Genomic DNA, 26,086 nt, shown 5'->3' on the forward strand with positions numbered 1-26,086 from the left:
GGTACCGTGTCCCGGCCCGCACGGGCTCCCGCCACCCTCCCGTGCCTCCTCCGCGCCCGGCGTGGCGCGGCTCCCGCCCACAAGCGGGTCGGGGGCAGGTGCCGGTGCAGCAGCGGGGAGCGCCCTCAGCTCCTGCGGGCTCTGGACGCTGCCGCAGCCGCGGTGAGTTCTGAGCAGCGCCCGCCCGGCGGGAGCTGTGTCCGTGTCCATCCCAGCGGGGCGGGAAGTGCTGGGAATGGCGCTCTCCCGCGTGGGGCTTGGAGCTTCGGGGTCTCCCTGCTTCGCTCCTTTCCCTCCCTCCCTGCCTCCTTTCCTGCCTTCCTTCCCCTTCTTCCCCCGCCGCGGTCCGGGTGGGAGCGTGTCCCTCTTCCCAAACCCCGCCGAGTGCCTCCTGCTCCCCGGGCACTGCTGCTGGCTCTTCCCGGTGTGTGACATCTGTCCCAGCCCATGCGCGCTGTCCTGGCGCAGGAAAGAAAGGGGAAGCTTGAAATGGTCCCGATTGGTTTTTGTTTCATTAGTTTCTGGTCTGCGTAATCTTCTGGTGACGTTAATGTTTTCCCTAGGGAAGCTCGCGGAGAACAATTGTTTCTTTCCGTGCCGTAGTTTTGCTCTCGAGTTGGAAATAGGATCAATAGCCTGGAAATATAAAGGTTGAATATAACTCAAGGCGAGTTATACAAATTATTTATTTGTATTTATTACATAAATTAAAGCTGGAATGTGCCCAACCTCATATAGGCGCAACAAAAATGTAAATAATTTTATGAAGTTAAAACAACAGTTTGCAATCTTTCTGCAATTTTCCTAGAGTTTTTTTATCACCTAAAGACTGAAAATGGACCCTGAAAATGATATAAAGAAGCAAGTAAACCCCTTTTACTGCAATGTAAGTATTGCTTACTGAAAATTGTAACTAATACGATGTGACTTTGGTGGAACAAAGTTGTACTAAACCAAGTGTGGACATTCTTCTTTTGTTCTTGAGCAAGCTTGATAAATAGCACAGGAGCTGAATTTATTTTGGTGACTTTGTCATGTTTGACTTGGATGCGTGTTAAGAATCACTTATTAAAATGAATAATATTATGTTTCTAAAGAAAGGCATTCTTTTTAAAAATGGATGATTAAGTGTAGCTCCTGTTCAGAACAAAAATCCTGATTTCTCTGGTTGTCAGGTTTAGTGCTGTTTTTTTAAAGCATACTGGGCTTTTTAGAGAAGAAGAAAACAGCTAGGCTGCTGCTGTTCTTTCATGTGAGTTTAAACCCAGTCTGCTCCCATTCTGAACTGGCCCAGGAATAAAACAGCTGTGATGGGGAAGTTTTCCAAAGTGAGAGAGGCAGCCCCCAAACTGATCAGAGTAAGCGTGTTAGTGTGGATGCAGCTCACCTCAGGCAGGTGTCCTGGCTTGTCACAATTATGCCATGCTTGTGGCTCACCTATCCTGTAGAGTGTGTTGGGAAGGTCTTGGATCTGTCTTCGCTTATCCACATATACCAACATGTGTCATGAGATAGCTGCAGAGTTCTGGAGCATCTGAAATTCTTACGTGATGTGGAGGCTCTGGTTCATTCCAGCTGTGTTTTGGTGGTCTTGGAGCCTTATGAAATTCAGTTTTAGGAGGCTGTTCTAGTTTGTCTTTGAAGTAGTAGTATTTTTGTAGAATTTAACCTATATCAACAGTTTCATAGTAGATCTGTTTTGATATCAGTGGTATTTTATTTCTCTTGGTCTGTGTGCAATGCTATAAATACTTCTCTTTGATCTAGATTTGCAAAATCTGGTGTTCTTCTGCATTAAACTTGCAGACTCACTTCCTTGGAACAAAACACAAGACGGTAAGATCAATTTTTGAATGGACCTTTTGTCGGATTTTAGCAATTTATTTACCAATAGATTATGGAATTTGAAATCTAGTTTTTAATGTGGTATTGAAACATACTATTTCAGTTATTTAACTAGTTTTGTTAATTTACTGTCTTTCCTACTGTGATAAAGTAGAACTTGTTTTTGTACATTAGTCCTGTCAGAAAATGTTAGAACTTTATGTCTAGTAATGACAATACATGAGAATACATGTCTATTAATAAAAGGAGAGTGGAATTACTTAAATGATAGACAATCTCCAGAAGACAAAGGGATGTTTTGCTGTTTTAATTTTCATGTCACCAGAGATAGTCTATGCTGTTGGTATTAATCTAACTTATTTTACATATTATGAAAATTTTGCATTGTTGTTTTTTGACTCTTAAGTGTCTTTCTTCTTTGTTGGTTGATAACTTGGTAATTTAGATTGAAGAAGCATTGAAAGCTCATGGCATGGGTAAGTGCAAGATTTTTTGCTTCCTGCTGTGTTCTGTATCTGCATGTTTCTTCCCACTCCAATGTAGTTGTTTATGAAACAAATGAGAAAAACATTTTCTCAAGACTCGTGCTTTAAGACCTGTCTTGTGTTTTTTAGTGATAAACTACCTAATCAATCAGCAATGTGAGCAAGAGGTGTGCGAAGCTGAATAACAAGTGCTGGCTAGAATGCTAAAAATCACCTACATTAAGTTTTTGAGAAATCCTAAAGAATTAAAGACATTAGAGAACTTCAGAATTTGAAATATAATTTTAAAAACTATGCTTCTTAAAGCATGTAGAAATACTTTATATTTGTTTTTGAAAAGGGGTTAATTTGCTTCTGCTGATTAAGATATTTTACTTTTAATAGGTTTAATAAATTGTTAAACCTTCCCTGGGTCTTGATGACCTGGTCTAGTTCCAGAAGGAGTAAAGGTCTCATCCATTCACAGCTGTTCTCCTAACTTGGTTTTATGATGCACCAAAATGTATTTTCAGGTTTCTACAGTTCACTGCTCCTAGAATTTGGTTTGAAAGTTTTAAGTGATGAAATATATAGCAGCTGTATGCTGATGAAATAAATGTCCTGAAAATCCTGGATGCCCTGAAAAGTTTAGAGACATTGAGCTTGATTGATCTTCCCCTTTGCCTGCTTCATTGAATTGCCTGACATTAAATACAGTAATTTCACGAATACAAGCCGCACCAATTTGACTAAGATTTTGCTCCTAAACCGGAAATGCGGCTAATAATCAGGAGCGGCTAATACAACCTCAGAAGTGCCTGCCAGAGTGCTGAGCCGAGCAGCTGCAAAGTCGGCATTTTGCGATTGTTACAAATCGCTACTTTGTTGCACCGCGGGTGGAGCCTGGCTCCGTGTAGGCAGAACGGGGGGCGGGGAGAGAGGCGGGAGAGCTCTCTTTCCTCCTCTGCCACAGCCCAGGGGAGAGACGGGGGGGGCCCGGCGCCGCCATTGCTGCAGCTCGGGGAGGAGAGGGGGGACCCGGGCCGGCCCTACCGTGGCCGGGGGAGGGGGGGGGGGGACCCGGGCCGCCCCTACCGCGGCCCGGGGAGGGGGGGGAAGCCGGCGCCGCCATTGCTGCGGCCCGGGGGGGGGGGGGGGAAGCCGGCGCCGCCATTGCTGCGGCCCAGGGAGGGGGGGGGGAAGCGCGCGCCGCCATTGCTGTGGCCCGGGGAGCCGACGGGAGCCCCGCGCAGCCATTGCTGCGGCTCGGGGAGCCGACGGGGTGCTTTGTCCCCGCCCGCCGCCGCCGCGGCAGGAGCGGGGAAACTCCGTCCCTGCCCGCCGCCGGCGCCACGGGCGCGGGAAAGCTCCGTCCCCGCCCGCCGCCGCTGCCGTAGGAGCAGGGGAAGCTCCGTCCCTGCCTGCCACCGCGGGGCAGCGCCGACCCGGGGTGACCGAGCCCAGGGGCAGCGGCGGCCGGCCCCGAGCTGCAGCACCGTGCTGGGCCACCTGGCCCCGTCAGCGGCCCCTAGCGGGCCGAGCCTGCACAGCCTTAGCTCAGCCAGTAAACCCCGCCCTCCCGCCGTTCTGTTAATAATTGCACGCGGGTCCTCGCTGCGAACGACAGAGCGGCTTATATTCGTGTGCGGCTTATCTATGGACAAAAACCAAAATATTTGCCAACACCCAGAGATGCGGCTTATAGTCAGTGCGGCTTGTATTCGTGAATTTACTGTAACTTTGTTGTTGTTAGGTATGAATGTTTTTTGTCCATCTTTTGGAGCATGGTGCTAATGACACCAGGGTCATGGGTTCAGTCCTTGTACTGCACTCAATCGTTGTGGGTCCCTTCCAACTCAGAACAGTCTGTGAATCTGTGAAAAAAATCTCTTATCACATTCAAAGCTTAACTTAAACATAGCTTAGTTTTCTTATGTCAACAGAAGCTCAAAGAGTTTTTTTTTAAAGTAGTTAGTTGGTTATTTTACCAAATTGTTCTTTATACTAACAATTTTACTTCCACTTCTGTGGGACTTTTTGTTTTCTTTTGTTTTAGTCTTTGTTTTTGTTTTTTTTTTTAGTTAAAACAGACAGTTCCTTAGGGAAGAAATTGAACACGCTTGTGAATCTTCCTGATTTTGGTAAGAATGTTAAATGCCTTCCCCACCCCCCTCCCCTCCAAAAAAAAAGTGGAAGAAATAAAAAATTTGAGGTACAATATTACAAGTGATGTCCAGCTCTTGCAGATCATTGAGAATTAATTTCTGTTCATTGTACTTTCAGTCTGCAGTAATATTTTGTAATAATGCTTAATTTTTGCAACACAAGTGCTATAAAAAGAGTGGAAATAAGATTGGGGGGGATAATGTTTTATAATAACCGATTTAATTCGTGAGGTGGGACCATATGTGAGCAGGGGCTTGTGGGTCCCTTCCAACTCAAAATGATCTGTGAATCTGTGAAAAAAATCTTTTAGCACATTCAAAACGAAACATAAGTTAGTTTTCTCTTATCAACAAAAGCTCAAAGAGTTTTTTCAAAAGAAGTCAGTTACTTTACCAAATTGTTCTTTCAGTTGTACTAATAATTTATTCCTACTTCTTTTGGATTCTTTCTTTTGTTTTCTTCTTTGTTTTTTTTGTTTTTCCTTAGTTAAAACAGAAAGTTGCTTAGGAAAGAAGGTGAAAACACCTGCAAATCTTCCTGATTTTGGTAAGAATGCTTAATGCCTCTCCCCATACCTCCCTTAAAAAAAAAATTGGAAGAAATAAAAAATTTTGAGGTACTACATTGCAAGTGATGTCTATATCTTTGTAGTTCATTGGGAATTCATTTCTGATCATTGTACTTTCAATCTGCAGTAATATTTTGTAATAATACTTAATTTTTGTAATTCAAATGCTATAAGAAGAGTGGAAATAAGATTGAGGGGATGATGTTTTATAATAACTGACTTCATTTGTGATGTGGGATCATGTGTGAGTAAGGATTCACTTGTATATGAATTTCTTACAGTGCCACTTGAGTCAGAGAAGTTTCATGGACAGACTTTGGAAGACCAGCTAAATACATGTAAAGATTCAGAACCTGCACTTGGTGAGGGCATTTAATACTGTAATTGTTTGGTTTTGTGATATTTACCTTTAAAGAGTAAGGATCAGTTTTCTAAAATACAAAATTAGGTAATGTGTTCTTCTTACAGTTATTACACTGAGTATCCAATAGTATGGTATGGAAGTGACAGATCGTAGTGACAAAATCATTGGATTTGGCCTGGAACATATCTGGTTGGATATCTCATGTTGACAATATTCTCTAGTAACAATCTAAAGTGATATGACAGAAATGAACTTTGACTTAAAAGATCAGTGTGGCTCTTCACAATTGAACTACCCAGAAAAAACAGCTAGGGACATATATTAAAATACATTCTCTTCTAAATAGTTAAAAAATAATTGTTGCTATTACTTTTTTAGGTTTTTTTTTTTTTTTTTTTTTTTAGTTTTTGAATCTTATGTGGTAAACATAAGACATCCCTAAAACATCACTTTTATACCTTTGGTGTTCAAAAAGTCCTGATACCCAAAGATAAAATAACTGATGGTTCTAGAAGTCTTCACTGATGTACTTGACATGCAATAGTACAGTAAATTCACGAATACAAGCCGCACTGAGTATAAGCCGCATCTCTGGGTGTTGGCAAATATTTCGTTCTTTGTCCATAAATAAGCCGCACCTGAATATAAGCCGCTCTGTCGTTCGCAGCGAGGACCCGCGTGCAACAAAGTTGCCCAATACTAACAGAACCGTGGCATGGCGGGGGGTTTACTGGCTCAACTAAGGCTGTGCAGGCTCGGCCCGCTAGGGGCTGCTGACGGGGCCAGGTGGCCCAGCTCGGTGGTGCCGCTCGGGGCTGGCCGCCGCCTCTGGGTTCGCTCACCCCGGCCCCGCTCACGCCGCGGCGCCGGCCGGGCACGGAGCACCCCCTGCTCCCGCCACGGCGGCAGAGGGCAGGGGCAGAGCCCCCCGTTGGCTCTCCGAGCCACGGCAATGGTGGCGCGGGGTCCCCCCGTCCTCCCCGGGCCGCGGCAATGGCGGCACGGGGTCCCTCCGTCTCTCCCCCAAGCTGTGGCAGAGGAGGGAAGGAGAGAGCTCTCCTGCCTCTCTCCCCGCCCCCTGTGCTGCCTGCAGGGAGCCAGGGCAACAGAGTAACACTGTAACAATCGCGGAATGCCGGCTTTTACTGGCAGGCGCTTGGCTCGGCCCCCTGGCTGGCACGTCTGGGGTTGTAAATGTCAGAAAATTATTCACATATTAGCCGCCCCCGACTATTAGCCGCACTTCTGGGTTTCCACCAAAATTTTTGTCAAATTGCTGCGGCTTGTATTTGTGAAATTACTGTAATCTTTTCCTTATATGTCAGTGCTTGAAGATCAGTTCTTTTGCAACCAGCACTGATGATTTGTTCCAGCAAACATTAAATTTCCTAAATTGTTTGGGCTTTTTCTTTTCAATACAGGTCTCAATTACATAATAGAATACCGAACAAATGACAATGTTCCTTTTCTCTATGAATGTCAACTATGCTACTTTAAAACAGGACTGAATAACATGTTCATGCATGTTTGTGGTTCCAAGCACAGACTGGCATACTTGGTAAGTTCTTTTGCTGGTTTGTTTGATTGATTGTTTTAATGTAATGATTTAAGGAGAGAATTTGTTAGTCATATTTTGATTTTTAGAAAATAAAAACTAAGGTTTTACATAAGCTTTTGTGAAAATCTTTGTATTGCATTTATGCAACTGTGATGAATAGACTTGAAATTCTTCTCATCAGTAATATCTGAGTCTATCCAGTACTTGACACTGAGTTTAACTTACTCTGTTTTTGTCAACCAGTAGTGAAATCTATAGCTAAAATGGACTAGAAATAGATGTTTGACTGATTTTTGTATTATGTAAAAGAACAGGATCAAAGAAACTTCCATCTTTCACATACTTTAGAAGGAACATATTTTTAAATAAACATTATACATATTAGATAATGTGATACATAGTAGATTATTAGATACTGTGATTTACAATCAGAGGAGGGAAAATCTGACTCCTATTCTATTTTGAGGCTAGACAAGACATGTCTGTTCTGGTGCTTGTTTTATGACAAAGCTCTTGAGGTTCATGTCAACTCACAAACATTCAAACACATTATCATTTTCAATGTGTTTAGAGAAATGAGACTCTGTGGTCTTTGAATGTTTACTTGAAGACATTGGCTTAGGATGAGCTTTAACAAAACTGAGAAAGCAATATTCTGAAAAGTATTTTGATACTTCCTGTAAAAGTCTCTCAAAATTGGTATTATATTCAACGTATCTCAAAAGTCATACACAGCTGAGTTCACATAGTATTTTGGGGCAGCTTTAGGCGTAATGTTGGATGTGCTACTATGAATCTGCAGTGATGTCTTTCATAAATTCCATACTGTTTCTGGTCATTAATTTAGATGTATATACTGAGTTTTGATGTTTTCAGCTATTGCATTTCTTGCTTACTACGAACTGTTTCCTGCAATTTTGAATCTTACACTTGTTAACTGCATCTCTGCTAAATTATTAAATACTATACAAATATAATAATTCATGAAGGATAATTGTAAATTGTGCACCTGAGCTGGATTAACCCTAGGTAGCAGTAAAGGCAGGAGACTAAATGACTGGAATTTTCGCTGCTGAAAAAGGAGCCTGGGGATCCTGGTGGATAACAAGCTCAAAATGAATAGTGTACCTTGGTGTCACTGAAGGCTAGCAGCAAGCTGAGCTCTAGTAACAAGGGTGCAGCCAGTAGATCAAAGGAAGTGATTATTCCCCTGTTCTTGATCCTTGCTAGGCCATATCCAGGGTATTGTGTTCAGTTTTGTGCTGTTGCAGAGAGGAAGCTATTTATGAAATTGAGCTAGTCCAGTGGAGAGCTGCCAAGATAGTCAGGGGGCTGAAGCACACATGTACTGTGAAGAGAAGTTCAGGTAATTGAGTTTCTTCTGGCTGGAGAAGAAAAAGTGTCAGAGGGATCTAACAGTAGCCCTCCAGTACCTCAGAGGAGGTTATTAAGAAGGCAGAACCAGACCCTTTTTGGAGCTTCTTGGCAGGAACATAAACTCAAGCAGGGGATTTTCCTACTTGACATAAAGTTTTTGCTGTGAGAGCAGTCAACCTTTGGAGCAGATTGTCCAGAGAAAGGGAGAAATCTCTCTCTCCAGATTTTTTAGACCCAAGCAGGCAAAGCCCGGTGCAACCACTTCAGCATTCAATGTCAACCCTGTTTTGAGCTGAAGATTTGGCTTCAGTTCCCTAAATTATTCTGTGCATAACCATTCTAATAAGTTCTGCTATGTATATGTAGAAGTTGATTTATCTCCTGTGATTATTAACTGTGCTGGATCTGGTAGGAGTTTTGTGACTTAAGGACTTACATTTATTTTCTAGAGACAACATTATCCAGAGATAGCACAATCTGATGAAGTTAAGTGTAAAGGCTCTGAACTGAACAAAAAAGTTAGGCAAATTGGATTAACAATTGAGAAGAAAGAAGGAAGAAAACAAATACAGGTACATTTCTCTTTGGAATTCCAGAAGCTGTATATTTAATAAAGAAACAAAGAAAAAGAATGTAATTTCTGTTACAGTGGACAGATTTGCTTTGGAAGGTAGGAAAATGTTGCTTTTAAAAAATTTTATTACAAGTGTTTTTTGTCATTTTAGTAATTCTTCCAGGATTATTCTGGACAAAATTTCTCTGAGTGCATAAATAATGCAAAATATATATACTAATATTTAATGAATTCTCGTCTCCATGTGAGTGTAAAATAAGTTGTTTCTTTGCTGCTAGGAAACTGCCTTTATAACTTTTCTGAATAGTTTTTGCTTTGTAAGCAGCTCATGGCAATTCTCAGGGGAACCAGGTAAAATTTCTGATGGTACAGATGGAAGTGCAGGAATTTTCAGTTGACATGAGATTATCAGCAGTGCTATGGGATCACAGAAGTGTCATAAACATAAAATCTTAGGGAGCTGCACCCTTAGAGACATACTCTTGTGGAGATACCTTCATACTGCTCTCTGTTGATACTTACTCTGCAGTATTATTTATAATATCTTTATGTGGACAGGATAATGGTCCAAGTTTCTTCTTGAGGTGCATCTTACCACCAGCTGGTTCATGACAAGCTTATTGAGGTGCCCACCGTTCTTTGTGGTACATGTTAATTTTGTTTTATCCATCAACTTCAATTTCTGTCAGCATCCTGCTTGTTCCACAGTGTTTCTTGATAAGATCCCTTGCTAATGCTACATAAAGTGCATAGATGTCTCCTTCCAAAGTGGAGTTACTATGTTAAAGCTGGCGGTGCCCTGCCCGTCTCAAAAAAGACCTGTATTTCTTTCTGTGTGATACTGTCACACTTAGGCTCAAGGATTAGAGGCTGCTCTGATCCTACGCTTTACTGGTAAAAAACAAGTATGGGAATATTGCAAGATCGAGTCAAGAATGAATGCTGTAGCAGGGAGAGATTTCAGATGATCAAATTGATTCTGTCTGCATATCCTTCATTTTTAACCTCTGCTTAAAAAGAAAAGCAGCTGAGTGTTGGCAGCAACTTTTTCATTTGACCCACTTAAATTTCTTCTTGACTTGAGACTGTTCATTTTACTTGAGTAATATGTTTATGGATATGGAAATACTTTCATCTATGTTTTGTAGACTTTTTTTTTTCCTAGGTAGTTAATTACATCCATGGCAATCCATTCTTGACTTAAAGAACTTCTAAACAAAGTGTGTGTAACTGGTTTAATTTTACTGGTATATCTTCTGAAACCAGCTGTTTAATTTTCTTCTTTTTTCTAAGCTCTAGAAGAAATTTATTTGTGGTAAATGAATGTCTAGCTAACTAACTTACTGACTTTTTGAATATCCATCGAGGGATTTACACACGTGTTTTTCACTACTGGTCCTAAAAAAAAAAAAAAAAAAAAAAAATAATGCTGATGAAATATCTATGAAATAATTTTATCCACAAAATAACTAACATAAATGGGTTTTATTTTTAGGTTGTTACAAGTGTTCAAACAGTGAGAAGGAAATGGCAAGAATGTAAGTGTGCTCAGTGGGGTGCAAATTGTCCAGGGTAGTCTCTGCAGTACCAGACACTCACCAGCATTTTGGTGAGCTGGACAAAAGGAGCAGGTTGGAGTTCTAGAAGTTAATTTGCAGTACAGAAAGCCATGCAGAATTCTTAAAGTACAGCTATAGCTCTTATCTCTGGAAGAAAATTTCCTGTTTTACTAGCCACCAATACTCACAAAAATATAGGAATGTGGTATCTGTGAGATTTCCCCACTCTGTTTAATGTTTTAAAACTCATTGTAGTACAATGTTGTGTTGTCCAGATGGGCAGACAGTGTGACTGAATGCCACTTGAGGAGATGGCTGAACTTTGCTATGATTTGCATTGCCTGAAAATAAAGATTTGAATTGAAACTAATGTACTTGACATATATTAGCATGTAAATGGTACCTTAAAATAGCTCAATAGAAGTAATGGGATCATCTAAATTAGCGGTGTTGTACACCAAAGAGGAAAAATAGCCATTTTGAATCTAGGAAAGTGGTCTGAAGAAAGTTATGTCCTATGCAAATTAGATTTCTTGACTGTTACCTGTTGGTTAATGTGTCTTATTTTGCATATGACTTTGTGGCATTCTACTACATTTAGAGTATTTAGGTATTTTGGGTAATGCAGGCATGTAATTATAACCAGGGTATAAAATAATTTAAACTTTGTTGCTAATTTGTAGATTATATTTAATATGCTGTCACAAATAATGCTTATAAAATTATTCTTGATGTTTGTAAGTACTATTGCACAGAAACAGAGCTAGGTGAAATTGAAGTGCAGTAGTAGAACCACCCTCTATCAAGACAATGTCCATTGTGCTACATTTCAAGCATGTTTGTTTAGCTCTTGCAGAGGACAGCCCTTCAAAAGCTAAAGTTCAGCATGTGGATGTGCCCCCTAGTAATGCAGAAAATACAGGTGACAAAGATGGGGAACTGACAGACCCTACTCAAAGTAAGAGGAAAAATAATTTCATTAATGTTTTGGTTTTTATAACTTTAACCAGTGCATGAATTATTTACTACTGTATATGCCTGTTCATGGCTTCCACAGCTGACTTATAAAGGTGAATTTGCATAGTTGTGTGGATAGCCTTGGGGTCTGTGGCAAAAGAAAGAATAATCCCAGTGTTTGTGAAGAAAACATTCTACTTCTACTGATGTTTTAGGTTCAATTTTTATTTTACTTCTTCATAAGATACCTTACTTCCACCTTTAGATTTTACTGATGTTATCTTTAGAAGTATTCTTTGTTTAGAATATTTTTAAAATTAAATCACTGGAAAAACATTACTTAATATACTTTTTATTGTTTTAGATGAAAATAATGTTCAGGAGGAGAATGAAGAAAGGCAGGAAGAACAGGCAAAACCAGATGAACAGGTTGAACCTAATAATGCTATTGAAAGCGGCAAAGACAATAACTCAGAAAGGTAAAAGGAAAAAAATTACCACCTTCAAATCCATTTAACTTAAAGGAAAATGGTGTACATGACAGTTGTCTGTATTGGATTTGCATAGTGAAATCTATGTCTTCTGAAATTGTGCTGAGCTGAAAATTCTGTCATCAACAGAAAACCTGGTGTATGTAAAGTGACCTCAGACTTTTGTTTGTCTTAATCTGTTTCAGATGGATTCTGGGTGACTATTAGCAACCAGGTGTTTCAGTGGGAGACTGACTTGGAAGTTAATTACAAAATTAGGACTTCAGCTTGTTCCTTTACTATTTATTTTTGTGAGACTACTCAGAGGATATGAACTTAATATATAGTGTCTTAAAAAAATTAAGATCAAATCCTCATTGACAGCTTGTTTCTACTTAAAGATTCTGTCTGAGGCAATGTCTGAAAATTACTATGACTCCTTATTTCTTTTAGTTCAGATGACTGTTTGTTCAGAAACTTAAGTTGTAAATTATTTTATCACCATCTGCTTTTACTAAACTTTTGATTCCTAAGAAACACTTCAAGGCAAAAGAGGGCTTCGGCTTGGCAGTCTTGGGTTTTGGTTAATTTAAGAATCACCCAGCCACTCTCAGCCCTGGTTCCTGGGCTTGAAAAGGCATGGAATGTTCCTGTAGTTGTTGTAATGGCAGAACAGACAAATATGTCACAGGAATAATATTTAGCCATATGAATCTTTTTATGCCTACTATTTGTGTGACTGCATTGTAAAACAGTAATTTTTAATGGCTGAATTTTTAAAAGGCAAGTTTGTGGAATTCTGATAAAAATCCAGTTGTAACTAGGAGCTTTATCTTGCTGCAGTGTGTACAGAAATCTTACAGCTTACCACCAATGTCAAGCTATTTTATTAACTCTGGGTTTTGGAGCTTGTGTGCTAGATAATCACACTACAAAAACACAAACTGCATAAGTAATTTTTATGCTGATCTGGGATGACTGGGCTTTCTCTGAGGAAATATTATGTGATCTTTCTTTCAGAGTGTGTCAAAACTACTGTAGTAGTAGTGTGTCAGGAATTTAAATTGAGTATCAGTTGTTGGCTGGCTAGACATTTTTGCTGGATCAGCCAACCGAATGTTTCATTTATTCTATTTTAAGGTGTGAGACCAATAACCAAACAGAGGAAGAAAACAAGGAAGCTCAGGTGAATATTTTTCTGTTAATGGGTTACTCCAGTTTCCAAATAGTTGGGGAAATAATTAATATATGGATTGGCAATGGTGTTTCCTTACTCAAATTAATATTATTCACAATAAATTAGCTGCAAAGTTACTAAGGGAAAACTATTAACAGCAAGGTTTTTCCTACATTGTTATGAAAACCCATGTATACAATTCATAACAGCAAAAACAATTTGAATTTTAGAGTAACCATAATTACTATTGTTTATTTGTATTTACTGCATATAATAGATATCAGGACCTCTTTCTTTTTATGTTAAACAGCAAGAATTTACAGCAAATCCTGAAGAATTCACTAGTCAAGAAGAACTCTTGGGTTATTTGGTGAGTGTTAAATGTTACCTTGCAAGAAAATATTTGGAAAAAAAAATAAAAAAAGAAATCACTGGTTTGCTAAGTCTAAAATGTAGCAAGTAATGAAAAGCAGAATTTAATCTAACATATTACCATTTTGCCAGAAGGCAGGATTCAGAATAAAATTCATGTCACTGAATTTATAATGTCTATTAGCTTTCAAATTTATAGACTTTTTTTGGCCAAAGTATTGGTTTACTGTCAGAGGAACTATTTGCATTGAAAATTCCTTTTTTTAAACTATATCTTTGCTTCACTCCTTATCTACATGTTTATGTAATATGACCTTTTTTGAAGTTTATTTTTTCTCCTTTGTTTCTATAGCTGATCTATAATTTTCAAATGAGAAATTGGGAAAGATGTAATTCAGTAATGAAAAGAAGCAGAATGAAGACAAATATCAGAGATCCATAGAAAAGAAAGAAGGGATTTTTTAAGAAATAAAATACAAGTTGTGTATTTAAAATGAGGCTTCCCCCCTACCCTGGCCCAGAGTGCCATAATTGCAAAATCTGCCTCTCTAAAGTGTCAGAACACCAGAATTCTGTTCACTTACTGAAGATGTCTATTATGTACACATGCACAGCAATGATACAATCAATAAGAATGGAAAACTGTCAGTTTCTATTAGTGGCACTATATATTAGTGGTTAAGTTCTTTTTTATTTTGCTTTTACTTAGAGTTAGGATTGAATGCACGAGGGACGGATTTTTGTGTTCGGACTTGGTTGTTTATTAATTCTTATCTGTAGTACAGGGAGTTTTGCAGCACTTTTAGCTAACAAACTAAAAGTGAGAAAATGGAGCTGTAACTTGCTCTTTATAAGGTCTTGTAAGGTTTAACTATTTAATTAAAAGCTAACATCTATATTATTTATACTTTTGACCTAATGACTAAATACTTGTGACTCACTGTGGGATTTTTTTTTATTATCTAACCAAAAACTATACTTAAAACTGAGAAGAAGCTACTGCCCAAAAACTTTCATCTTGTCCCATACTTATTACTATATTCTAAAACCCAAATTCCAAACTTTTTAACATGTGATATTACACACTTCCATTTAAACTACACACTAGTGATTCTAATTCCATTATTTAATTTTGGAAGCCTTCTCCAAGGCCTTAAGTCAAAAGTAGGGTCAGAGCCAGAAAGCACAGAAAGTTCAAAACTCTAAGGCTTCAGGGTTCCAAGAAGTTTCCAGTTGTTAGATGTATCAACAACAGTCGTGGTCTTGTATACAGAAACTGTGCTTTTCATAAAAGACTGACATGACAAATTCTATGGAAATCTTCACCGGTAGTTGCTTGACTGATCTACTGCGTGGTAATTTAGGTACTATCGACTATCATAAAATGTTTTTTGCCTCTTTTTTATAGGGAATTATTAGGTATAGAGATTACACCTTGTTAATAAAACTTGAATTTGTTTTGAGGTATCTCCTTTCTTAGTATGATTGTCCTCTGAGAAGAAAAGAGGACTGTTGGGAATGTGATTGGAGCAATGTTCTGTTTTGGAGAGTGTGAAAATAATTTATTTTTTCATCTAGAGTATTTTTTTTTAAAGCTGCATTTGTGTTTCTGTTGTTGTTGGATTCAAAAGTTTCTTATGGGGTGAAAAGTAATTTTACAGGTATCTTTTTTGCACTTGCTGTTTGTATGCTGTAAAGCTGTCCAAGAATTATCCATACTATATTTCTTTTATTGCTGCATAGCAAAGATATCCTTGCCACAATTTAGTCTTCTTTTTCCAGCTAGCTTTTGACAAGAACTTCATTAAATATAACTTGTGGAAAACAGGAGACAGAAATATTGTTAAAAATGTAATACAATCCCTGTAATGCTGTCTCATATGAACTTAATGCTAAGTTTTTATTACTTATCTTCCACTGTCTGGTGTGTTTAAAGGTGTTTGTTTACAATCCAGAAGACTTCAAGCTGTTAGGAGGACACACCTGGACTTCTGTTACTTTGTCCCCAAAAAAGTGTTTTCAGCAGAACATTCTTGGTGTAGACAAGAGGGTGACACATGTAGCCCTCTCTGTGAGTGCTGTTGGTGCTAGAACTTGCTTCCCTAGTTCACAGCTTCAAGACTGCTTTTTCCTCAGACTTTTCGGGAAAAAGGAGGTTAATGTAAGGCAAGGCAGCATGTAATTTTAAATTCAGTAGCATTCTGGCTTTTTGCCACATTCTAGAGAAATAGATTGTGACTATATTGCCTCAGGGAAGGTACACATTCATTTATATGCAGGTGTCTTGGCAAGAGATCAAAATACTTAAGGAAAAGCATCATCTTCTATATATTTCCAGGCATATTTTTGTGTTTTTCCTTTTCAAATGATTGTGTTGGGTAGCTGCATCTTCTTTCTCTTAGGATTCTCTTCAATTCTACCTTCCTCCCCCCATTTATGGGATTAAAAATAAAAACTATATTTGCTTTGTAATTCCATCCAAGTCTGACAGAAGGGTAAAGAAAATGAGGTTCCTGCAGGTTTGTTTATAAATTTTGATACTTCAGTTTTTCTGAGAAAAAATGTTTTATGGTGGGTTGTTTTGATTCTTTTTTTTTTTTTTCCCTAGCAAAGTTTTGAGATACTGAATGAAGACGATGCTTCATTTATCCTGAAAGTTACACAGACTCTCACAAATGCATTGGTAGAATATCGTCAGCAGGCTGCAGCAAACAAAGTAATGCAGATTTTATTTTTGTTTTGTTCTACAAACTTGTAGATTCCTGTGATTTATGCATTTTTATTATTATAGATTAATAGAAATATATTTATATAAATAATATTTGATATATACAATGAAACAAAAAACGCTGTGGAGACTGTATTGTAAGTTTTGCTCATTAAATACATAAATTTTGGAAGTGATGATAGGGTAAAATTTTAGCTTTTCTGTTGTTGTTGATAGAAACTAAAAAACTTGTTACATATTTCCTGTGGTTTTCCTTGCACCTAAGTTTTTCTGTTACTTTTGTTTTTAATTCTAATTTAAGCTTTTCTCCTCTCTACTGAATTGCCTAACACTCCTATTCTGTATCCCAGGCTTCATCCACCATGCAATCACGCATCAGTGACATAAAATTTTTTCTTACACAACTTCTGGTTCTACTCTTTGGACTGTTCTTTCTGAGGTCTTGTTCTTCTTCCATTGTTAGAAACCCAGTTTTTCCCCGCTCTGAAATTACTTGTGACTGACTTGTCTTTACATAGGCAGTACATATGGAGGTGTTTTGGGTATTTCTCTGAGGCTGCTGACATGATACAAAACAATGAAGTTCTAACTGAAATAATTTCTAACCTACAAATTGTGGAAGATCAAAATGTTTTCCCTCATTCCCTTGTTAGTATTCTGAACTGTGATGTGTCAACTGGTATTTTTTTAACTACATCTTCTATTTTTAGTGTAAAATGCTTCCTTTTTAGATCTGACAAATTGAAAATTAGGCTCAATGAGTATCACTTCATTGCCTAGTACAGAGCTTTTTCAGACATAGATATGATGGGCAGTGTATACATAGAAGTTATTAGTGCTATGATTTGCAAATAAATACTTGGTTTTTCAGATTTGGTAGCAGAAATACTGGTCTTTTATTTGGTTTATGATCATTCAAAATGTAGTAGCTCATTGTCCCTAGAAGTTGTTCTGATGAGATTTTAAAACTTTTTTAACTCAGATGCACTTGGATGCTGGATATAATGGAGAAGCAGCACTAGAATATTCCACAGAAGAGCCTGGCCCAACTTCAGCAGATGTCATCGACTCTGACACTGGTACTGTTGGCTTTGCAGTCTTTAATGTGGTTTAATCTTAACACTGAACCTTACATAAATGATAGTAAGCCTTTCTTCCTGCTTTTCTAAAAGCAGTGCTTAAGAGCAGAATAAAGCCAGAGTCAAGTAGCATAAATGAATACTTTTGGGGTTTTTTAGCCATCCTCTACTAATATTAGAAAGAAAAGACTGTTAAAACACATAGATTCTTCTTAACTGTAGTATTTGGGGAGAAATTGAGTAGTACCAACTCTGACTTTCCTGTGTTCAAAGGCAACTGTTTCTAAGGAGACTTTCAAAGTCTCTTTGGCTTCCCCCCTCCCCACCCCCCAATATTTTTTTTTCCTTTTTTGATGGAGGAGATGTTTCCTGCATGTTTAGTCAAGTCAAGATGTTAGTAGAAAGTTATGTGGTAGAGGATGGATAATTTTCTTTAATACCTGAATACTCCGGCTGCTTGGACTCAGTACTTCTGTTTAATTTTTTCAAATAATCCTCGATTTCTTGGAGGTAATTTTCTTCTGTTAGACACAAATGGTTGTTTTTCTCAAACCTAGGAAGTACAATCCTATGCTTGAAAAGGCAAGATACCCAGAATACTAGTGAGGCTATTTTGTGACATTTTTTTTTTTTTCTGTATTATGTCAATTTTCTAGTTTTTCTAGGAAGTTTGGCTTTTGAAAACTTCAATTTTTACAATGGTGATAGCAAAAATTGCAGGAACTTTGAATATATGAGATTTGAAACTTTCATTCTGTTTTTGTAAGCGTATTGGAAATAGCTTTCACCTACCTCCCCACCCTTGTTTCTTCAGGATTTTCTGTAACTGGAAAGCGTTTCTGACTCTTGGTGGTTTGAAAACGTAGCACAGTCAGATGTGAACCATACCAGCAATGCTGCTGTGCCGGACTGGAAATGCTTTTTTGAAAAGCCCTATCTAGAGAAATAAGTAATGAAGGCTCTTCAGAATCCTTTTTTACTAAAAACCAGTATTTCCCTTGTGTAGACTACTCAAGTGGCCAATCAGCTAAGCAGTTCTTACCAGTCAATGAAGATGAACCCCAAAACTTTGGCTCTTTGGAAACAGCGTATGAGAAGAACATCACGACTGAGTTTTTGAACAGTGTAAGAAATATGAATGCTGAAGAAGTTACTGCTACCCTACACAAAATAGCAGCATCAAATCCAGCTTTCAGAGGTAATTTGCATATACATGTATACACATACACATATATAAACATATACATAACATCACTTATTAGCTCTGTGAAATATGAAGGACTTATATGGGTCAAAGAACTTTGAGGTATTAAGGAGGGTTGAAGGGAATTCTTTTTTCACAACCTCTAAATTTTGCAGGATCCAGTTCAGGAATGGTAACTCAGAATAGCTGCCTTCCCATAAAGGCATTAATAATTGCTGATTTTTTATTTTAATTCTTCTCTCATTTTTGCATGCTAACATTTACATGGTGAGAGACAGTAAACTAAAACCAAGCATACTGTTATTAGGAAAGTAGAATCTTACATGTGCTGTAAGTGGAGAAATGCTAGTTCTGTGCATACCAACAGTGAATATTTTTTTATTTACTAATTCCTGAAAGAAGTGTATTTGCACAGTAACACAGAAATAATAATGAATTGGAGACAAGTAGTCTCTCTTCGGCTTACAACTTTCTAGTAAGTGTCAGCTATTAAACCTTCCCACATTTTCTGTCAACTACTGCTCTTTCTTCAGAAGTTTCCTGTGTATGTTTCTAAGCTTCTCAGAGTGTGTTTAGAATCATAAAGGTTAAAAAAAGAACACTGAAGATGAGTGCAATGTAGGAAAGCTTAAAGTTTCCAGGGACAAACTGTTTGTTCTCAGTTAAGATATTTTCCTTTTAATAAGGAAAGATCCAAAACTCATCTTGGCATCTGAATATTTCAGTATAACTTGTGTTTTTAAGTTAATTTTATCATAAAATTGCTCATTTCTGGTTTTGTTTGTTTGTTTGCCTTTAACTAAGGAATTGATATACCGAATGTTATAAGGATTCTGACTGAAAGTGGAACCCTGAGGGGACCAAGCAATGGCAGCACACAGTGACATGGTACTTAATAGAGATAATAGAGCAATGTTTACTTTCTCTAAGTTACTTCTTACAGAAGTAACAAGTAAGTTTGCTGTTTTACTTCATTTGACCTCAGTGGAGTTATTTTGTTATGTTTAAGTTTTGTACAGTGTTTTTAAAATTAAATTAATAACTTGATATTCTTGTTATTTATTTCTCCATTTAGCTGAAAGTTCTGTATTGTGGAAAGGTTCTAAAGCTCATGTTCATTCTTTCTGTATTAAACCAGCTTTTAAAAACAGCTAATTTGTTTTCTTCAGTATTATTAAATATTGTACAATGACAGTCTGATCTTTTCTTTTTGTTGGTTCTTTTACAAAGAATTATCAGCAGAATGAACTACTGCACTCAGCACCACAAACTCATCCTACAACAAATAATTGGCAGATATTCCTCGTGGCTGCTGACACTGACTAAAAAGCCTTTGTAATCGAAAACCCTTTCCCATATCAGGGTTATGAACAGGTCTCCACAATTTTTTTCCTAATAAGATTAAAAGTAATAAAAGTCAGCGCTGTCAGTCTTGTGCTGAAGTGAGAAGTGCCTGGATTACAACCAGTTAGGGAGGACAGAAGCTTCAGCAAAGTTAGTATAAGTTAGGTATGTTTTGCAAATTTAGAAATTTACAGATATATCCCAACAGGTGTAAAAAGGCTCTGGCTAAGAGGCACTGATGTGGTGGCAAAAGTATCTTTTGTCTTTTATCCTGCCAGTATGAGCATGAAATAAAAGCTGGGTTATACTGTCCTTCATGCTCTTTTAACAGGAACTTTTTTCCAACTAAAGCAGTACTGGTTCTGACTGAATGTACTTGTCTTATTAAATCATTAATAACTTGTACTTTTGTAGGAGGGTGAAAAAATGTTTTAAATGGTTATAAATTAGTTTGCTTGAGAAAAAATATTTTTTAAAAGTGAAGCTGTGTGATTAAAATTCACTTCCTGCTTGTGATGCTGGGTAGCATTCAGTGCTTCTAATTAAAGCTCTTCAGCTTTGCAGCTGAACACTGGTATAATTTAGACATGCTGGGGGCCAGATGGTAAATGAACTTTTCGTGTTAACTTGTATTTTTTTTGAGATCTGGATGGAATTTGAGAATCCTCATCCTGATGGTTTCATATCTTCATACCATGGAATGCAAGATGCAGTAAAACTAAGGTAACAAAGAAAGCAGTAACAAAATTTATGAGTTTTATTATATAACATCTCAGGAAGAAAAACAGTTCATGGATAAATTAGAACACTGTTTTAAGGAAACTCTGAGGAATTTCTGGAATGCATCTAAATCTGTTCTTACCAGAGGCAGAGATGGAACCAGAGTTCTTGCAGTCCATTTACTATGTATAGGAACAGTGTTAATGCCTGCTTAATGAAGGTGAACTTAATCAGTAAAAATTCTGAATTCTGAAAATAAAAATAGAAACATCTTTTTCCTGTTTGTTTTCAAGGTGCAGAACAATCTCTGTGTTAAAATAATAAAATCAGAATATTCAGCTGTTGTAAATGGCCATCTCTTGAGACAGCTTCTTTTGCCTCTTACTGTGGAATCATTCCAAATAAAGTTACAATTAAGTTGAAATAACTTGGATTTGAGGTGGATTTTTTTTGCTTGGGTGCAGGAGGAGCATGCTGAAAAAGAAAAAACCCCTAAATCTGTAGTACACTGACATAAAATGGTTGAATGGTGTGCTCTCAAAGACAGCTGAGAAACCTGAACTGGGTAAGAGTCACCAAATGTTTGCTTCTGAAAACATTTTCAAAGAACACAGTTCAACACAGTCCATTCAGCTGTACAATTATTTTTATTTTTTTCTTTCTTACCTGGTGCAAATAGAGGCTGAAAAAGCATTGTATTACTTTGTGCTTGCATCCGCCTATGTGATGGCTTGGTGTATTCTTATACTAATGGAAAACTGCATATTTATTCCAAAGTATGTTTTACTTCTGCTAGTACTGCAAAATAAGGGGGGAAAAAAGGCATTATCTTTACTGATAATATTTAAATAATGCTTTTGACATTATTAGATATTTTTGGTTTCTCACAATAACAGCAAGGCAGACTTCTGAGGTAACTAGAGAAGTAATAAAAGCCAAGCAATAGCAAGAAAAATTAAACCAAGATAAAATTAATTTTCTGTAAAGCTTCATCTAGGTTTTTACATATTTTACCAGCTTAGAGGAAATTATTTTTAACAAAAAGCTGCAGAACTCCTACTCCTCACAGAAGGCAGAAAGGGGAAGGGAAAGGGTGTTCACAGGTTAATTGATGAGAAATTAAAAGTTTAGAGGTTGTTGCTTCCTGGGTATCCTCTCTGATAGGGGAATTTGTCACCCCTTTGGAGCAGCAAGTTTTATTTGGGTACGCATGTACAAAATGTGTAACATGCCTCATGATTTATATGTGAAATAATCACCTCATAGATGTGAAATAATAACAGTAACCTCAAATGCCAATGCTGACTCTGCAGTGCCTTCACTGGAAGAATCACCAAATCAAATAGGTTGGAAAAGGCCTCAGATCAAGCCTAACCCATGACCCAACACTATCATTGTCTACCAAACTGTGGTATGCCTGTCTTTCCTTAAACACCTGCAGGGATGGTGACTCCATCACCTTCCTGGGCAGTCCATTCCAATGTCTAATCACCCTTTTCAGTGGAAAAATTCCTCCTGATGTCCAATCTAAACTACTCTGGCAAATCTTAAGACCATGTCCTCTCATCCTGTTGCTGATTGCCGGGGAGAAGAGGCCGACCCACATCTGGCTACTCCCTCTTTTCAGGTGGTTGTAGAGAGTGATAAATTCCCCCTGAGCCTCCTTTTCTCCAGGCTAAGTAAGCACAGCTTCCTCAGCTGTGTCTCACAGGGCTTGTTCTTATCTGGGTGCTGGTTATTATTAATGCATTCTTGTCTGCTGTGGTGCTGGAGCAGCCGTGCTTCAGGAGAAGGGAGAACATCTTCACAGAACCACAGAATAAACCAAGGCGGGAGAGACCCACAGAAAAAATGGGAGTTCAGCTCCTCGCCAGGGGTATATCCTGCACAGGATACCCCAAGGATCACACCATGTGCTTGAGAGCCTCGTACAAACACTTCTTGAGCTCTGTCAGGCTGGTGCTGTCACCACTTCCCTGGGGAGCCTGTTCCAGTTCCCAAGCACGCTCTGGGTGATGAACCTTTTTCTTACATCCAGCCCAAACCTTCCCTGTCCCAACTTCAGGCCATTCCCTGGGATGCTGCCCACTGGTCGCCACAGAGAAGAGATCAGTGTCTGCCCCTCCTCTCCCCTCCCGAGGAAGATGCCCACAGGAAAAGCCCTATCCCAGACGAACCCGAAGTCCGGCCGGGCAGCGGCCGCCCCGCCTGTAGGGGGCGCCACCGCGCGCGCGGCCGCAGCGGAAGCGCGCGTCCCCCGGCGCGCGGGGCGGGCGCTGGCGGTGCCGCTCACGTGGCGGCCGCTTCCGGGCAGGCGCTCGGCGGGGGCGGAAGCGGGGCTGGCGCTGCCGTGCGCGTGGTTGGTGAGTGAGCGAGCGGCCGCGCGCGGGAGGAGCAGGAGGAGGCGGGCGAGGACAAGGATCGGGATCCCGAGCCCGGTGCGGTCCCTGTCGGTCCATCCCTGCTCGCCGGGGCCGTGGCGCTCGCCTGGCCCCTGCGCCAAGGGCCGCCCGCCTTTTGTGCGACCCGCCCTCCCCTCACGTTCCTGCGCCAGGGAGGCGGCGGGAAAAGCGGGAGCCGCCGCGGCGCGGGCCGGGTGCCGCTCCCGGCGAAACCGGCGGCATCAGCTTCGCTGCGCGCCGCCGCCCCTGCCCCACCTCCCCCGGCGGGTTCTCCCCGCCGCTGCTCCCGCCTCGCCCGCTGCTGCTGGGGCTCCCGGGGGCCGAACTCGCGGCCTCCCCGGCGCCGGGCCGCCACTGACGCGCCTTTATTTGAACGCCTCGTAGAGCGACTGGAGCGGGGCGGAGGGAAGCGGCGCTCGGGGGACGAGCCGAAGGATGTCCCAGGACGGCGAGGAAGGCGGCGTGACAGCCTAGACCCGCGGGAGGAGCGGCCGCTCCGGCGCTCGGGTACGGCGTGCGCGGTGTCGGGCGGTGCGGTGCGGTCCAGGTGGCGGCGGCGGCGGGGGATGCGCTGGCGGCGCGGGAGCCGCGCGGAGGTGATCGTCTGTAAGTATCGCTGTCCTGTGCCGGGAGAGAGCTCGCCCGGGGGAAAGCCTTATCAGATTGGAGGAGTTAGTTAGGGCGTGTGCCTTGCCTTCGGGTTTCTCAGGATTTTCCTGACTGAGCAAGGTAATGAGGTTCACTAAGGATGCCACTTGAGAGCTGCGAGGGAGTGAAACCAGAATCATTTGGTTGGAAAAGCGCTCCAAGATCATCGGGTCCAGCCTGTAACCGAATATTTTCTCTGAGCCTGAGGTGAGGGTGCTTGAGTGACATCTGAAGTAGTGTCTGAAAAGTACTGCATGCTGCTTTATGTTTAAGGAATCCTGCATGGATTGGTTGTTTTAAAGTTTTGGGTTGTAAAACCATGTTAGTCCTTAACTGTTAGGTGCACTCAGCTCAGTCCTGTTGGAGGAAGGCTAGGTGAGAATACACCGAATCACATCTTAGGAAGGGGACGTCTGGAGATTATTTAGTCCAGTCCCTCTGCCAAGGCAGCATAACTTAGAGCAGGTGACATAGGAATGCATCCAGGTGGGTTGGATTGTCTCCAGGGACCTTCCTGGGCAGCTTGTTCAATGCTTTTATACCCTCAAAGTAAAACATTTCTTCTTCACGTTGATGTGGAACTTCTTGTGATTTAGTATAAGGCCATTGCTCCTTGTCCTGTTGCTGAGCACCACTGAAAACAGTTTGGCACTATCCTCTTGGCACTTGGTGAAATTTAAATGCATTAATGAAATTCCCTCTCAGACTTCTCCAGACAGGCCCAGCTCCCACTGTCTCTCCTCATAAGATGTAGTTTGTGTCAAAGGCAGTTGTTTCAGCAAGAAGTTTCATTGAAATGGTTGCACACTTTGTTCAGCTGTATGCAGTTTTACCTGATGTCTTATTATAGAGCCACTGTGGTGTGTACGTGACTTTGGTGTTGTAAGGATTTTATCTTTTGATATAGCATAAGACATATGAATTGGAAGTGGATAGGCTTAGATTACCAGTTATTTCCAGAATATTTATTGTCAAATAACCTGTGCTGCTTTTAGTAGGAGAAAGGATATTTTACAAGCCTCCTCCTTTAAAATAACTTGTCTCTGTTCACGTGTGTGCACACCTGTATTGTGAAGTTTTTATGTTGATTGCTGATCTACTCTTGTAAAAGCAAGCCTTGTAAGTGGAAGTAACTTTTGCATCAAAAGCTTCTAGCTATTTCTATAGATCAAGTAGTGAAATTCTTGTAATTCTTTCCTAAGAGATTCATATGGTAAAAATCAATCGTTTATAAAGCCATGGTGGTTATAGTTGGACACTAAAGAACCTTTTTATTTTGGCACCAGGCTCCAAGATTTTTAAAAAACTTTTGAGTTGCTGGGTTACCTACACCAAATTTGTAATTCAGTTAAAGTAGTCTTGCATATACTTTTTTAACCTAGTGTTTGAAAATCAGAAATTAAGTTGTAGTCAAATCTTGGTGCAATCAGTTGTTTAAATTGTGTTAAAATAATAGAAGATGACAGTTTGTTTTAGAACATTCTTTAGTGATTATCCTTTTGATGTGTATATGAAATACTCTAGTACAGCACAAATTTCAGCTTGAAATCTATTGGGAAAATCATCTAGGAATGATGATCACATCCACCAGAAGAGAATCATTGTTTGGATATGTTATTTAGAAATTTCTGGGTTTAGTCAGTTGTATTGTTGGGGTTTTTGGCTTGGGTTTTTTAGATTCGGGTTTTTTTTTGTTGGGGGAAGTGGATGGTGGTTTTCTTGGGGTTTTTTTGAGAGGATTAAATAAAAGAATTTGTGGTGTAGTGTTTGTTGAGACCTTTTCAGTGTGTGTTTTTTTTTAACCTGGCAGAAGTAAGAATCAGTATCGAAACAGAACAAAACTAAAAGCCATTTAGAAACTTATGGGGGTTTTAATTTGTTTTGGTTATGTTTTTACAGCTTACAAGTATAGTGGCTCAGATACCTCTTTTCTTAAGCCTTTTTAAAAGTGTCTTAGTTTTCCATTCTATTTGCTCTCTAAGTGCCCATTTGACCTCTCCCCCTTTCTTCTAGTTATTTTTAAATGCACAGACTGAATTTTTCAGTGTATAGCAGAAGTTTTCTTAGATTTTTTGTGTCCTTTTATTGGTGAAGGCTTGTTTAAACCTATGATTGTACATGTTCAGGCTGTGTGCTGTTAGGGACGGACTTGGTGAGCAGTGTACAATTGAAAGGGAACAGTTGGCTGAGCTCCTTGGCTTGACAAGAATCAAGTATGTAAAAAGTTGCTTTGTTGGCAGGAGCTTTTTAAAACAAAACCAAATCAGTAATTTAACTCTTGATAAAGCTGTGGCAGATGCAGATATGTGGATGCTTTGTAATGAAGTAGTTCTCAGAGCCAAAGGAGCTGCAGAATGTTTTCTGGACACTGGAAGAACAGCTGCATGGAATCAGTCTGCATGTCTGTTTAGTCTAGCATCTTGTCTCAGGAGTGGACGCTCGTTTATGCATAGACAAAAGAATAAAAACAGTAACCATTGTTAGGAGGTTGCTGTTCTTTGGTGGAAAAA

At 39.6% G+C, this 26,086-nt stretch overlaps 2 protein-coding genes across 8 annotated transcripts in view; both read left to right on the forward strand.

Moving 5' to 3' along the window:
• Window positions 1-36: 36 nt before the first annotated feature.
• On the forward strand, window positions 37-20,959 carry LOC116994250. Of its 3 annotated transcripts, none has more exons than XM_033055804.2 (18): window positions 37-162; window positions 564-886; window positions 1,768-1,836; window positions 2,291-2,321; window positions 4,391-4,450; window positions 4,962-5,021; window positions 5,325-5,405; window positions 6,829-6,965; window positions 8,792-8,914; window positions 10,412-10,454; window positions 11,323-11,433; window positions 11,797-11,911; window positions 13,043-13,088; window positions 13,390-13,449; window positions 16,060-16,167; window positions 17,162-17,258; window positions 18,265-18,456; window positions 19,267-20,959. In XM_033055804.2, the coding sequence occupies exons 2-18, from the start codon at window positions 836-838 to the stop codon at window positions 19,344-19,346; spliced, it is 1,464 nt and encodes a 487-aa protein (XP_032911695.1). In that variant the 5' UTR covers window positions 37-162; window positions 564-835; the 3' UTR covers window positions 19,347-20,959. The 3 variants fall into 3 exon arrangements, with proteins under 3 accessions (XP_032911695.1, XP_032911703.1, XP_032911711.1); XM_033055812.2 differs by having other exon boundaries at window positions 809-886; XM_033055820.2 differs by lacking the exon at window positions 37-162 and having other exon boundaries at window positions 285-667; window positions 809-886.
• A 1,864-nt stretch (window positions 20,960-22,823) lies between these two features.
• Window positions 22,824-26,086, forward strand: part of TEX10 (testis expressed 10) — a 54,679-nt gene continuing 51,416 nt past the window's right edge. For 2 of the 5 annotated variants that reach the window (XM_033057144.1, XM_033057187.1), the window contains exons 1-2: window positions 22,824-22,889; window positions 23,313-23,534. The gene's annotated coding sequence lies outside the window, so the exon portion shown is untranslated. Of the gene's footprint in view, window positions 22,965-23,312; window positions 23,535-23,637; window positions 23,784-26,086 lie in introns of those variants that run through there. The other 3 variants (XM_033057166.1, XM_033057155.1, XM_033057177.2) reach the window with 3 other exon arrangements.

Source organism: Catharus ustulatus, chromosome 1 (genome assembly GCF_009819885.2).
Source record: "Catharus ustulatus isolate bCatUst1 chromosome 1, bCatUst1.pri.v2, whole genome shotgun sequence".
Taxonomy (NCBI): Eukaryota; Metazoa; Chordata; class Aves; order Passeriformes; family Turdidae; genus Catharus; species Catharus ustulatus.